Source organism: Stomoxys calcitrans, chromosome 3 (assembly GCF_963082655.1).
Source record: "Stomoxys calcitrans chromosome 3, idStoCalc2.1, whole genome shotgun sequence".
NCBI classification, from domain to species: Eukaryota; Metazoa; Arthropoda; class Insecta; order Diptera; family Muscidae; genus Stomoxys; species Stomoxys calcitrans.
In genome coordinates, this window is record NC_081554.1 from 174,355,401 (window position 1) to 174,370,818 (window position 15,418).

The window sequence follows — 15,418 nt, forward strand, 5'->3', positions numbered from 1 at the left end:
GTTGGGCCTTGACGCAACGTTGATGATAGTCTTGCAGACAATGCTGTTGCTCCTCAATGATATTGCGAAATTGAGACTTTTCGCTTTGCAGCACTTCTATGGTGGTTTGCAGCAATTCTACATTGGGCATTGTTTTGGGTTTTTTGTATAGAGTTTGGGAGTCCAAACTTTTCTTGGGAGATTTCTTTAATGTTGTCCTCAAATTCCCAGTTGGCGGTAGATTCTCTTTGTTTTCCATAGCAGCACTAAAACGTTGCTTGTTTGAGGGCTTACAGTTGGTATGGCTTGCAGCCAAAGGAACCTCTCGCCTAAAACTACTGCCCCTATGAAAGATTTGAGTGCTCTTGCGACGCAGCGATATTGCTGAACTATCGTCAGAGCACAAATTGTCGTCAACTTCGCCATCGGCATTGCTGTCCCCTCCTTCGCCAACCGGACGTTGGGCCATAAATTGTTGGTGCTTCGTTTGCATTTCGCTCAATTCAGAACTGATTTTCATATATTTACTCTCCAGCTCTTTGGTGGTGTTCTTGTATTGCTTCAGCTCCTGTTTGTAATTTAGTAATTCGGTTCGCAATTTAGAATTCATACGCCTTGGTGTGTTGGCCTCAATATAGTGGGAGTCGTCCACCATGCTGTCCTCATCACTGTTATCGAAACTTTTCACATCACTCTCAGTTTCATCAGCTACTTCGTCATAGATGTCCTCCTCAGTATCTGTCTGAGGGTAAGCGAGACTTGCGCTATTGCAAGTAGGTGTGCCGCAAATAGCAGACTCATTGCCTTTGGTTTCTTGGGTTAGTAACAAACTGGGTGGAGGTCTTCCCAATGCATCACATTTTTCACTGGAGGCACTTAATTTGGCTATAAACTCGAAATTTTGATTTTTTCTTTCCATATTGATTGACATGGCGACGAATGCCTAGGGGCAGTTTCAAAAATTCTTCACACATAAAAAAAACAGATACAAAACTTTCAAATACAATTTACTGCAACAGACTTCTTTTCAAACAAAACGACAAAACAAAATAAATATGAAAACAAAAGTGAAGGCATGTATGTTGCTGGAGTTTTATAAAAAATAGGGTGCCAAAATGATTCCAAAAATTTCAAAAAGGACTTTTAAATTTGGAAAATTTGGACCGCCCAAAGGCATATGAGACCAATACTGAAACGAGTTAAAGAAGAAAGTGATGACTTTTCGCCCATCGAGGCGTAATGTCCCATTTAACCGATCAGCGATGAATGGGTAGAAAACTACCCATAAACAAGTAAAAAGACGTTAAGTTCGGCCGGGCCGAACTTTGGATGCTCACCCCCTCGGGCATATAAATAGACCACCTTTCGTCAAAATCCGGTGGAAAATGCACACCTTACGCCACGTAAGGTTTTTGAAGAAAAGTGGTCCATGGGGCATAGCAGCTATTTCGAAATATGGTCCAATTTGGAGCAAATTCGTGGTCTAATTGGTATAAGTCGCTGTTCAATTTTGTAGAACAAAATATTGGTCTTTATGGTAGCCATATCCAAATATGGACCCATCTGAAGTATATACAGCACGGATGTTGAAAAGCCTAACATAAGTTACTGTGTCAAATTTGAGCGAAATCGCATTATAAATGTGCCCTTTATGGGGCCAAAACTTTAAATTGAGAGATCGGTCTATATGGCAGCTATATCCTAATCTGAACCAATCTTGGCCTAATTGAAGAGGGATATCGAAGGGCCTAATACAACTCCATGTCCCAAATTTTGGCGACATCGTACAATAAATGCTCCTTTATGAGCCCAAGACCTTAAATCGAGAGATCGGTCTATATGATAGCCATATTCAAATCTGGATCGATCTGTGTCATAATGCAAAAGTATGTCAAGGGGCTTAATTTAACTCACTGTACCAAAACTCGGTCAAAAAATGCGTCTTTTATGGCCCCAAAACCTTAAATCGAGAAATCGGTGACATTGGACAATAAATGCGCCTTTTATGGGTCCAGAACCATAAATCCAGAGATTGATATATATGACATCTATATCCAAATCTGAACCGATCTGAGTTAATTTGAAGAAGGATGTCGAAAGGCCTAACCCAACTCTTTGTCCCAAATTTTTGGCAAAATCGGACAATAAATGCGCCTTTTATGGGCCCAAGATTTTAAGTCGAGAATCAGTGTATATGGTAGCTATATTCAAATCTGAACCGACCTGGACCTTATTTAGGAGAGCTGTCGAAGGGCCCAATACAACTCCCTGTCCCAAATTTTGGCGAAATCGTGGCGCCTCTTATGGGTTCAAAACCTTAAATCAAGAGATTGGTGTCTAGGGCAGCTATATCCAAATCTGGACCGATCTTGGCCAACTTGAAGGAGGATGTCGACTGGCCTAACAGAAATCACTGTCTCAAATTTCGGCGACATCGGACAATAAATGCGCCATTTATGTACCCAGAACCTTAAATCGAGAAATCGGTCTATATGGCAGCTATATCCAAATCTGTGCCTTAAGACCTTAAACCGGCATATCGGCCTATATGGCAGCTATATGTTAGTATGGTTCTATATGGGCGACATAAGTCACTGTCTCAAATTTCAGCGAAATTGGGCAATAAATTATCTTTTCATGGGGCCAAGATCTCAAATCGGGAGAACGGACTATACGGCAGACTAGCCGTTCCGGACCCGCTCCGCTGTGCCATCTTGAACTCTCTTATATCTTTTTAGGGTGGGGACACTTCGCCCTTCGAATTCGATATCGAATTCGTTCCATTGTAACCTATGACGCTGAATGCGTTCGAATCCTGGCGAGAACATCGGAAAAAGCTGTGGTTGGCGACATTTGCGAGGTACAATGCCATGCATGGTCATTTAAAACATTCTCCCCAAAAAGGTGCCGCACAGCGAGACGCCATTCGGACTCGGAGGGGTGGCACCTCAGACATTTCTACTCAAATATGGATATCACTTCCAAATCTCTTTAATTTGAGCCCCATATTGCCATGGCCGGTAAATATGAATCATTTGAAAGGTTGTTTCGGGGCAGGGGCGGCCACCGGCACTTTGCCCTGAAAATAGATATCAAATTCATATTTCCATAGTCGGAAAGGAAGTTCAGTTTAGGGGGTGCTTTAGGGCGTACCCCAAAACACTTGACTCCAAAATTGGTTATCAAATTCGTTTTCTACTCTCAAATACCTTCCATTTGAGTCCCATATTATTATAATGGGTCAAATAACCCATTTGACGTATCTGTAGGAGGAAAAGCGCCACCTAGACTTGAACGCAAATTTTTGATGTCATATTCGTAATCTACTCTCTAATACCTTTTGATTTGAGTCCCATATAGCCATGGTCGGCTAATATGCCCTTTCATTTGATACCCATATTGTGGCCATCGGACCACTTTCGCATAAGAGTGGCGTTTTTGGCGTAAGGGGGAGGGTCCGCCTCCACCCGATATCAAAAAATTATATAGCCTATGTTTTCTTCCAGACCAACCTACACAACTGATTTTTGCCAATTTCAATAGGCTTCGTCTGTAGACCGAAAAACATGGTTATACCAAATTTGAAGACGATCGGAGGAAAATTGCGACCTGTACTTTGTACACAAATTAACACGAACGGACGGACAGACAGACAGATATAGCTACATCGAATCAAAAGTAATTCTGAGTTGATCGGTATACTTATCAGTGGGCTTTTCGCTCTTCCTTCTTGGTGTTACAAACAAATGCACTACAAACTAATGCACCACAGTAGTGGTATAAAGTATAAAAATGTGTCGAAGGACCTAACACAACTCACTGTGACAAATTTCAACAAAATCGGATAACAAATGTTGCTTATTTGGGTCTTAGACCATAAATCGGCGGATGGGTCTATAGGGGGGCTATATCGAAGTATAGTCCTATAAGGCCCATCTTAAAACTTAACCTGTCTATAGACAAAAAAAGACTCTGTGCAAAGTTTCAGCTCAATACCTCCATTTTTAAAGACTGTTACGTGATTTCAACAGATAGACCTAGAGACGGTCAGACGGACGGACGGACATGGCTGGATCTTTTTAGATTTTTACGACGATCAAGAATACATGTATTTTATATCGTCGGAAATGGATATTTCGATGTCTTGCAAACGGTATGACAAAACGAATATACCCCCACCCTTCGGTGGTGGGTATAATATGGGTTGCCCAAAAAGTAATTGCGGATTTTTTTAAAAGAAAGTAAATGCATTTTTAATAAAACTTGGAATGAACTTTAATCAAATATACTTTTTTTACACTTTTTTCTAAAGCAAGCTAAAAGTAGCGGCTGATAACTGACAGAAAAAAGAATGCAATTACAGAGTCACAAGCTGTGAAAAAATTTGTCAACGCCGACTATATGAAAAATCCGCAATTACTTTTTGGGCAACCCAATAAAAACTAAGGCATCAGGGCCATGGTAAATTCCTTGATGAATGAATGTTTTACATTTTCATTACAAGCGGGTAGGTGGTGGGGATTCTTGTGGGTATCTTTAATAGCTTTATATCCTTATTGACTTTGATTAAAATATGATCTTTCAACTCTCATGTCCTCTATTAATGTTTATTGTATGGCTATATAAATAGAACACGATCTTTGCAAATAACTTCAATTACAAGGTTTTCACATCATCTTTCCATTCAGATGTATGGATTTTAATAAATTTATGAGAGTGCTTCCCTTAATAACACAAGGAAGCCAAAGTAAACACCAAAGCCTTGCCATTAACATTTTTCTGCTGATAGCTTTTTTCTTCGTCCATAAAACTTCATTTGCAAAGTTCAAGTATTTTACAGCGTAAACACGTACAATTTCCGTGATTGCGTTTGGCATATCCCATGATTGTGACAGAATAATTCCTCTACCCCAAAGCAGAGCAAATAAATTTAATTTTTTTTTTTTCAAATTTCAATACAGCTTCCTAAAAGTTTAACGAGTAAAACAGAACTTTTCGGAAGGAATTTTTGTCTTGTAAAGGGTGATTTTTTTGAGGTTAGGATTTTCATGCATTAGTATTTGACAGATCACGTGGGATTTCAGACATGGTGTCAAAGAGAAAGATGCTCAGTATGCTTTGACATTTCATCATGAATAGACTTACTAACGAGCAACGCTTGCAAATCATTGAATTTTATTACCAAAATCAGTGTTCGGTTCGAAATGTGTTCATTCACCGTAACGTTGCGTCCAACAGCATCTTTGAAAAAATACGGTCCAATGATTCCACCAGCGTACAAACCACACCAAACAGTGCATTTTTCGGGATGCATGGGCAGTTCTTGAACGGCTTCTGGTTGCTCTTCACTCCAAATGCGGCAATTTTGCTTATTTACGTAGCCATTCAACCAGAAATGAGCCTCATCGCTGAACAAAATTTGTCAAAATTTGAACACATTTCGAACCGAACACTGATTTTGGTAATAAAATTCAATGATTTGCAAGCGTTGCTCGTTAGTAAGTCTATTCATGATGAAATGTCAAAGCATACTGAGCATCTTTCTCTTTGACACCATGTCTGAAATCCCACGTGATCTGTCAAATACTAATGCATGAAAATCCTAACCTCAAAAAAATCACCCTTTATTTATGCGTATTGTCTTACAATATTTTGCTTATACCATGAACATGGAATAATTGATGGTAAGCGGAAGTGGAAAAAAATATCGAAAATTTTTAAGTTGGCACTAAGGGGAAAAGTTTAAAAAATTTTAAATATCTTAAACAAGTAAAAATTTGATAAGTACAGCCAGGCCGAACTTTGAATATCCAACACCTCGGATATATATGTATATTAACAAATTTTCGTTATAATCCGATGAAAAATGCATCATTGGTCCAATATGGACCAAATTTGGCAGGGGTCTAACAATTCACTGCAGCTTTTTCATGAAATTGTGTAGCCTGGAAGGAGAAATAGACTATATAATTTGTTGGGATGAAAATAAAAGTGGGATTCAAATGAAAGGTATTCACGAGAGGAATACGAATTTGGTATTAAAATCGGGTCCAAGTATCTAAGGGGTCGGCCTAAAACTAAAACCGACCGAAAGTACCGCCAAAATCAGAAGAGAATTGATTGGGACAATATGGGACTCAAAATAAAGGCAGGAGAGTAGAGAACGAATGCGATATTAAAAATGTCGTTCAAATACCTATGGGCCGGGGCCGATCCCAAAAATGCCCCAAAAGTACCGCTCAAAATTGAAAGTGGACCAATCGGGACAATATGGGACTTAAATAAAATGTGTTCGGGCGTAGAGTATGAATATGGTGTTAGGTAACTAGGGAGCAGATAAGCCCAAAACCGCCGAAATAGGCATATTGGACGATCATGTAAATATGGGACTCAAATGAAAAGAAATCGGGACTAGATTTCGAGTATGAAATTAAAAATGAGGTCCAAGCAACCCCCTAATCTCTCTCAAAATGGGAATATAAGCCGATCAAGCTAATATGGGGTTCAAAGGAATGATATTTGGGAGTAGATTATGAATATGAAATTAAAATTTGTGTCTAAGCATCTATTGGGATCTTCTACTAAAATCACCCCAAACAGGTCCAAGTAATGGGGATCAACTGAATCTTTAAAATTGACACAAAACAAAATTAGTTGAGAGGCATAATTTTACTCTTCGTAGCAAATTTCTGCCAAACCAGGCAAAAATAAAAGCTTCTAGCAACCGAACAAGAATAATCGAGAGATCGGTTTATGTATGAGCTACGCCAGCTTAAAGACCTATTTGAATTTTTATATCCACCACCGAAGGATGGGGGCTGTTGAAATAACGCTACAGTCTAGAGAGATATTGAGCTGAAACTTGGCACATACTCTTTTTTTTTCATTAGCAGGTAAAGTTCGAAGATGGGCTATATTGGATAATATTTTGATGTAGCCCCCATACAGACCAATCCGCCAATTTAGGGTCTCAGGCCCATAAAAGCCACATATATTACAGCTCACTGTCTCAAATTTCAGCAAAATCGGACAGTAAATGCGCCTTTTATGGCCCCAAAACCTTAAATCGAGAGATCGGTCTATATGACAGCTATATCCAAATCTGAACCGATCTGAGCCAAATTGAAGAAGAATGTAAAAGGGTCCAACACAACTCACTGTACCAATTTTCAGCGACATCGGGCAATAAATGCGCCTTTTATGGGAATAAAATCTTAAATCGAGAGATCGGTCTATATGGCAGCTATATCCAAATCTGAACCGATCTGGGTCAAATTGAAGAACGATATCAATTGGCCTAACACAACTCACTGTTTTAAATTTCAGCAAAGTCGGGTAATAAGTGTGGCTTTTATGGGTCTAAGACCCTAAATCGGCGGATCGGTCTATATAGCATCTTCAAACCCCCATTCTTCGGTGGTGGGTATAACAAGTAAAAACGTGTAAAGTTGGACCAGGCCGAATCTCCTTAGCCCACCACTATGGATTCTGCTACAAATTTATACAAAATAAATTTTGTTAAAGGGCATAATTTTATTCTACATGCCAAATTTCTTTCAAACTTGCCGAAAGAAAAGCTTCTACAAGACAAAAATTGAGGTTCAAGGAGTAAAACCGGGAGATCGGTTTATATGGGACCTATATTAGGTTATTGATCAATTCGGACCGTATCTGACACAGTTGTTGGTAGTTACAAGAAAACACCATATGCAAAAACGGATGAAAATTGCGGTTTCCAGGGGCGCAAGAAATTAAATAGGGAGATCGGTTTATATGGGGCCTATATCTAAATCTGAACCGATATGGCCCATTTGCAATCCCCAACGACCTACTTCGATACTAAGTATCTGTGCAAAATTTCAAGCGGCTGGCCTTACGCGTTAGGCCGCTATCGTGATTTCGACAGACGAACGGACATGGCTAGATCGAATCAGAATATCCAGACGATCCAGAATATATATACTTTATGGGGTCGTGGATCAATATTTCGAGGTGTAACAAACGGAATGACTAGGTTAGAATACGCCTATCCTATGGTGGTGGGTATAACAAGATATGTCAACATAAACGGGTGCTAGACTTATTTTTAAATGGGCAAATTTTTTTTAATAAATTCGAAAAACTACTCGTTTTCAAAAATTCCAAAGCCCCGATACCTTAATTGGGCACATGATTGTTTTATTCCACATTTAACCTAAATTTATACAAACATTTTTTGCACCTAACAATATTTGTAATCTTCACCGCAAATTTACTAAAAATATGCCGATTTTGAAACCATATTTCCCCGAATGGGGAAAATTGCCCAGGCAGGATTTATTTTTGGTTTTCAAGGACAATTTTATCTTCAAAACTCAAAAGGAGCTATTGAGAAGTCTCTATTCGTATTTTCTAAGAATTTTCGAGATTTTTGAACACTATCCAAAAAAAAAAATTGAAAATCATACCTCAAATTTGGCAGCCCGAACAACTTCAACAATACCGAGCTGACCAATTTTAGGGGCCTGCCAAAAGGCTCCCACATAATCTGGGGCCTTGCCACACGATCTCGATTACACCTCAGCTCTAATCATTCCAAATTAAAAAAAACATATCTCTAACCGTTCTCACACGGCATATTTTTATACCCTCCACCATAGGATGGGCATATACAAATTACCTCATTCTGTTTGTAACACCCCGTCTTGATCATCATGAGATTTTAAGTCGATCTAGCCATGTTCGTCCGTCTGTCTGTCGAAAGCACGCTAACTTTTGAAGGAGTAAAGCTAGGCGCTTGAAATTTTGCACAAATACTTCTTATGAGTGTAGGTTAGTTGGAATTTTAAATGGGTCAATTCGGTCAATGTTTTGATATAGCTGCCACATAAACCGATCTTGGGTCTTGACTTCTTGAGCCTCTAGAGGGCGCTTTTCTCTTCCGGTTGGACTGAAATCCGGCACGTGGTGTTTTGATATCACTTCCAACAACTGTGCTTAGTATGGTTCAAATCGGTTCATAACCTGATATAGCTGCCATATAAACCGATCTGGTATCTCGACTTCTTGAGCCACTAGAGGGCGCAGTTCTTATCCTATTAGGCAGAGACTTTGCATGAAGTATTTTATTACGACTTTTAACAACTGTGCTAGGTATGGCGTTAAGCAATACATAATCTGATATAGCTGCCTTATAAACCGATCTGGTATCTCGACTTCTTGAGCCACTAGAGGGCGCAATTTTTATCCTATAAGGCTAAAATTTAGCATGAAATATTTTGTTACGACTTTCAATGACTGTGCTAAGTACGCGTAAATCAGAAAATGACCTGATATAGCTGCCATATAAACCGATCTTGGATCTTGACTTCTTGAGCCACTAGGGGGCGCAATTCTTATCCTATAAGGCTGAAATTTTGCATGACGTATTTTGTGATAACTTCTAACAATTGTGCTAAGTATGGCGCAAATTGGTTCATAACCTGATATAGCTGCCATATAAATCGATCTTGGGTCTTCTTGAGCCTCTAGAGGGCGCTATTCTCTTCCGATTTGACTGAAATTTTGCACGTTGTGTTTTGATATTACTTCCAACAACTGTGCTAAGTATGGTTCAAATCGGTCCACAACCTGATATAGCTGCCATATAAACCGATCAGGGATCTTGACTTCTTGAGCCTCTAGAGGGCGCAATTCTTATCCTATTAGGCTGAAATTTTGTTAGAAGAATTTTGTTACGATTTCCAACAACTGTGCTAGGTATGACGTTAAGCAGTACATAACCTGATATAGCTGCCATATAAACCGATCTGGGATCTTGACTTCTTGAGCCACGAGAGGGCGCTATTCTTATCCTATTGGGCAGAAACTTTGCATTAAGTATTTTATTACGACTTTTAACAACTGTGCTAGGTATGGCGTTAAGCAATACATAATCTGATATAGCTGCCATATAAATCGATCTTGGATCTTGAGTTCTTGAGCCACTAGGGGGCGCTATTCTTATCCTATTAGGCAGAAACTTTGCATGAAGTATTTTATTACGACTTTCAACAACTGTGCTAAGTATGGTGCAAATCAGTACATAACCTCATATAGCTACCATAGAAACCGATCTGGGATCTTGACTTCTTGAGCCGATAGAGGGCGCTATTCTTATCATATTGGGCAGAAACTTTACATGAAGTATTTTATTACGACTTTCAACAACTGTGCTAAGTGTGGCGCAAATCAGTAAATTACCTGATATAGCTGCCATATAAACCGATCTGGGATCTCGACTTCTTGAGCCACTAGGGGGCGCTATTCTTATCCTATTAGGCAGAAATTTTGCATGAAGTATTTTGTTGTTACTTTCAACAACTCTGATAAGTGTGGCGCAAATCAGTAAATTACCTGATATAGCTGCCATATCAACCGGTCAGGGGTCTTGACTTCTTGAGCCACTAGGGGGCGCTATTCTTATCCTATAAGGCTGCAGTTTTGCTTGAAGTGATTTGTTACGACTTTCAACAACTCTGATAAGTGTGGCACAAATCAGTAAATAACCTGATATAGCTGCCATATAAACCGATCAGGGATCTTGACTTCTTGAGCCTCTAGAGGGCGCAATTCTTATCCTATTAGGCTGAAATTTTGTATGAAGTATTTTGTTGTTACTTGCAACAAATTTTCTAAGTATGGCACAAATCAGTAAATAACCTGATGTAGCTGCCATATAAACTGATCTGGGATTTTGACTTCTTGAGCCACTAGAGGGCGCAATTCTTATCCTATTAGGCTGAAATTTTGCATGAAGTATTTTATTACGACTTTTTACAACTGTGTTAAGTATGGCGCAAATCAGAACATAACCTGATATAGCTGCCATATAAACCGATCTGGGATCTTGACTTCTTGAGCCACTAGAGGGCGCTATTCTTATCCTATTGGGCAGAAATTTTGCACGAAATATTTTATTACGACTTCCAATAACTGTGCTAAGTACGGCGCAAATCAGTGCCTAACCTGATATAGCTGCCTTATAAACCAAACTGGGATCTTAACTTCTTGAGCCGATAGAGGGCGCAGTTCTCATCTGATTTGGGTGGACTTATGCATGAAGTATTTGGTTGCGACTGCCAACAACTTTGCTAGGTATGGCGCCAATCATTACATAACCTTATACGGCTGCCATATAAACCGATCTGGGAATTTGACTTCTTGAGCCACTAGAGGGCGCAATTCTCATCCTATTTGGCTGAAATTTTGTACAACGGCTTCTCCCATGACCTTTAACATACGTGTCGAATATGGTCTGAATATAGCTTCCATATAAATCGATCTCCAGATTTTGCTCCTTGAGCTCCTACAAGGCCCAATTTTTATTCGAATGGACAGAAATATTACACAAAGACTTCTTCAATGTTCATAAAAGAAATGATTCTTTGATATTAGTACGAACTGTGTCAATAAGTATGGGTACCCAAGTTTTGGCCCGGCCGAACTTAGCACGCTTTTACGTGTTTTAATTTTCAATCAGTCCTACACTGTACCATTGTAATTTTAATCTCTCTTATTCTGATGTTTTGTTTACACCAAGAAAATTTAAAAAAAAACACCAAATCCCTAGGAAACGGAAGTTAAGAAATAACACAAGAACATTGCACCGGAAGTTATCACAAAAATATAAATATCCCATTTTAAGTCAAGTCAAGGGAACATTGAATATTGTGGCTTACTAACAGCCATGAATTATATGCTCATATTTTGGGACTTTGGGACTATGTACAACTTTCGGTAGTTGGAGATAGGAGTTGGTTCCAGATAAGCATTGCCAGCACAGAATTGAAATTGTAATTAAAATAACTCAAGCAAAAGTCCTATGGAAAGTTGTTTGGCTATTCTGGGCAGAGCATTTTGGGGAGTTTGCGAAAGTTTATGTTTTTCGCTGTTTGTTTTCTGCTGTATGGCCATTTGATTTTCTGCTCACGTTGTTAGTCATTCATGACTTTTGGCTTTGCTGCTTGCAGCCACATTGACCCTTGGGAGCTTGTTTTTGGCCTACAAATGTGATTGATGGGAATTGGGTGAGCTTCATTAGAATCGCTATAACTTTGGCAGACGGCAGTCGGTTTAGGAGTCTGCCAATCATTTTTCTTAGGTAATTTGTTTTGCCCAGCCAAAATGGGAATGTAAATGGAGAAAAAATTACTTTTGGGTTTGTTGGAAATAATTGGCATACCAAAGTGATGGTAAGACTTCCACTACATACACATCATACATCAAAAAAAAAAGAAAGGAAACTTTTGCATAAAGATCAAATTTATGCAGCCTTACGTTTGGTGAAACTTTGAATTAATTCAATTATCCATAGGTCCTAAGGGATATGTTTACATTTTGCCCTGCATATCAGTTGTGAAGCACGTGGCATGTTTATCGATGTTTTTCAATTAGCTATGAACCAAAAACGGAACTTTGATCTCTGATAGATTCTCTTTTACAGACTAAAAGTGATTTCAAACATTTTGTTTGCCTTTAAGGGAGAATGAGACACTCGTTCTGAGATATGATGCTTATGATGTTAAGATAGAGCCAATATTCCCGAAATTTGCCTCATCTGTATGATGGTGAAGGAGCACCCCCGACTGAAACTAGTCAGACCTGATGGGCAGCTGAGTTGAAGGTTGTTTGAAAATAGAGTGAAAAGTGTTTAAATACGGCAAGGAGAAATAACTCGGTGAAAAGTTGGGAAAAGTGTTTCGATACGGCAAAGAGAAAAAACTCGGTGAAAAGCTGGGACAAATTCCCTTATTAAGGGAACAACAAGTAAAAAGGCGTTAAGTTCGGCTGGGCCGAACTTTGGATACCCACCACCTCGGGTATATATGTGAACCACATTTCGTCAAAATCCAGTGAAAAATGCATACCTTATGCCCCATAGCAGCTCTATAGATATCATCCGATTTACACCAAATGCTTATAAGTACAAGTCATTGTGCAACCGAGAGATCGGTCTATATGGCAGCTATATCCAAATCTGGACCGATCTGAGCCAAATTGAAGACAAATATCGAAGGGCCCAACACAACTCATTGTCCCAAATTTCGGCGATATCGGACAATAAATGCGTGTTTTATGGGCCCAAAACCTTAAATCGAGAGATCGGTCTATATGGCAGCTATACCCAAATCTGAACCGATCAGGGCCAAATAGAAGAAAGATGTCGAAGGGCCTAAGGCAACTCATTGTCCCAAATTTCAGCAAAATCGGATAACAAATGTGGTGTTTATGGGCCTAAGACCATAAATCGGAGGATCGGTCTATATGGCAGCTATATCCAAATTTGGACCGATCTGGCGAAGGATATCGAAGGGCTCAATGCAACTCACTGTCCAAAATTTCAGCAAAATCAGATAATAAATGTGGCTTTTATGAGCCTAAGACCATAAATCGGAGGATCGGTCTATATGGCAGCTATATCCGATCTGGACCAAATTGACGAAGGATGTTGAAGGGCCTAACGAAACTCACTGTCCCAAATTTCAGCAAAATCGGATAACAAATGTGGTTTTTATGGGCCTAAGACCATAAATTGGAGGATCGGTCTATATGGCAGCTATATCCAAATTTGGACCGATCTGGGCCAAATTGACGAAGAATGTCGAAGGGCCTAACGCAACTCACTGTCCCAAATTTCAGCAAAATCGGATAATAAATGTGGCTTTTATGGGCCTAAGACCCTTAATCGGAGGATCGGTCTATATGGCAGCTATATCAAAATCTAAACCGATCTGAGCCATATTGACGAAAGATGTCGAAGGGCCCAACGCAACTCACTGTCCCGAATTTCGGCAAAATCGGATGATAAATGTGGCTTTTATGGTCCTAAGACCCTAAATTGGAGGATCGGTCTATATGGCAGCTATATCCAAATCTGGACCGATCTGGGCCAAATTGACGGATAATGTCGAAGGGCCTAACACAACTCACTGTCCCAAATTTCAGCAAAATCGGTTAATAAATGTGGCCTTTATTGGCCTAAGACCCTAAATCGGCGGATCGGTCTATATGGGGGCTATATCAAGATATAGTCCGATATAGCCCATCTTCGAACTTAACCTGCTTATGGACAAAAAAGAACCTGTGCAAAATTTCAGCGCAATATCTCTATTTTTGAAGACTGTAGCGTGATTTCAACAGACAGACGGACAGACGGACGGACATGTCTAGATCGTCTTAGAGTTTTACGCTGATCAAGAATATGTATACTTTATACGGTCGGAAATGGATATTTCGATGTGTTGCAAACGGAATGACAAAATGAATATACCCCCATCCGTCGGTGGTGGGTATAAAAAGGGCAAATAACGAGTTCTAGAAGAATTTCTAATAGAAATTGGATTGCGCAAGTGAGGCATATAGGCTAAGTTCAATAGCTTTTGAAAGATCGGAGACCGTTTTTTGGGAAATTACAACGGAATTTTCAGCGAGGCCAAACTGAAGTCTACAAAACTTCGAGTGGATGAGAACTAATGCGCAGATTTGGCTTGGGCTGGCGCTATGAACTGCAGGGTGACTAAGGCCCTGTGGCCTAGGTTATCGAAAATGAGGACGTCGATCGGCCTTGTGATAAGAAAGCGGTACCCTGGGTTATTGCGGAGAATGGTGAACCCCCACTGTGCTGGCGTGGGCTGGCGCTTTGGGCTGGTCAAACACCTGAGGGTGGTCAAACACCTGAGGCATAGGGTCTCGAGAACGGGGACGTTGGTTTTCTTTAAGATGAAGAAGTCCGTGCGAATTGGTGCGAATGCTGAACCCCCCACCTGTGCTGGACGTTTTGGAAAGTGGATGGGTCCTATGGCGAATGCCAAAATTTGGTGTGGGCTGGCGCTATGAACCGCTAGGTGGCCAAGGCTCTATGTTATAGCCCTGTGGCCAAGGCCATGGAAATGGAGACATCGGTTGGCCGTGTGCTAAGAAAGCGGTACCCTGGATTATTGCGGAGGATGGTGAACCCCCACTGCGCTGGCCGTTTGGGATAGTGATTTGCCGTGGGCTGGCACTTTGGGCTACAGGGTGGCAAAGAGCCTGAGGCATAGGTCTTGGAGAAGGAGGACGTCGGTTGTCTTTGAGTTGATGAAGTGCGTGGATTATTGGTGCAAATGTTGAACCCCCACCTGTGCAGGACGTGTGGAAGGTGGATGGGTCCTACGGCGAATGCGAAAATTTGGCGTGGGCTGGCGCTATTAAATTGCTAGGTGGAAAAGCGCGACTCTGGATTATTGCGGAGAATTGTGAACCCCACTGTGCTGGCCCTTTATGATATTGATTTGGCGTGGAGTGGATCTATGGGCTGCAGGGTGGCCAAGTCCATGAGGCATAGGTTCTCGAGAAGAAGGATGTCGGTTTTCTTTAAGTAGAGGAAGTTGCCACCATGGATTATTAGTGGGAATGTTGAATGTCCCCTTCTGTGATGGCC

The 15,418-nt window shown here is 40.3% G+C and overlaps 2 protein-coding genes across 2 annotated transcripts in view; both read right to left on the reverse strand.

Annotated features, from left to right (window-relative positions):
- LOC106088405 (uncharacterized) overlaps window positions 1–1,011 on the reverse strand; it is a 25,144-nt gene extending 24,133 nt beyond the window's left edge. Inside the window, exon 1 of the mRNA XM_059365701.1 lies at window positions 3–1,011. Coding sequence (XP_059221684.1) covers window positions 3–910 — 908 coding nt within the window. The 5' untranslated portion in view covers window positions 911–1,011. The remainder of the gene's footprint in view (window positions 1–2) is intronic.
- A 1,999-nt stretch (window positions 1,012–3,010) lies between these two features.
- The window catches only part of LOC106088404 (uncharacterized), a 219,120-nt gene continuing 206,712 nt past the window's right edge, over window positions 3,011–15,418 (reverse strand). The window contains exon 8 of the mRNA XM_059365702.1: window positions 3,011–3,058. Within this exon, the coding sequence (XP_059221685.1) occupies window positions 3,011–3,058 (48 nt within the window). The remainder of the gene's footprint in view (window positions 3,059–15,418) is intronic.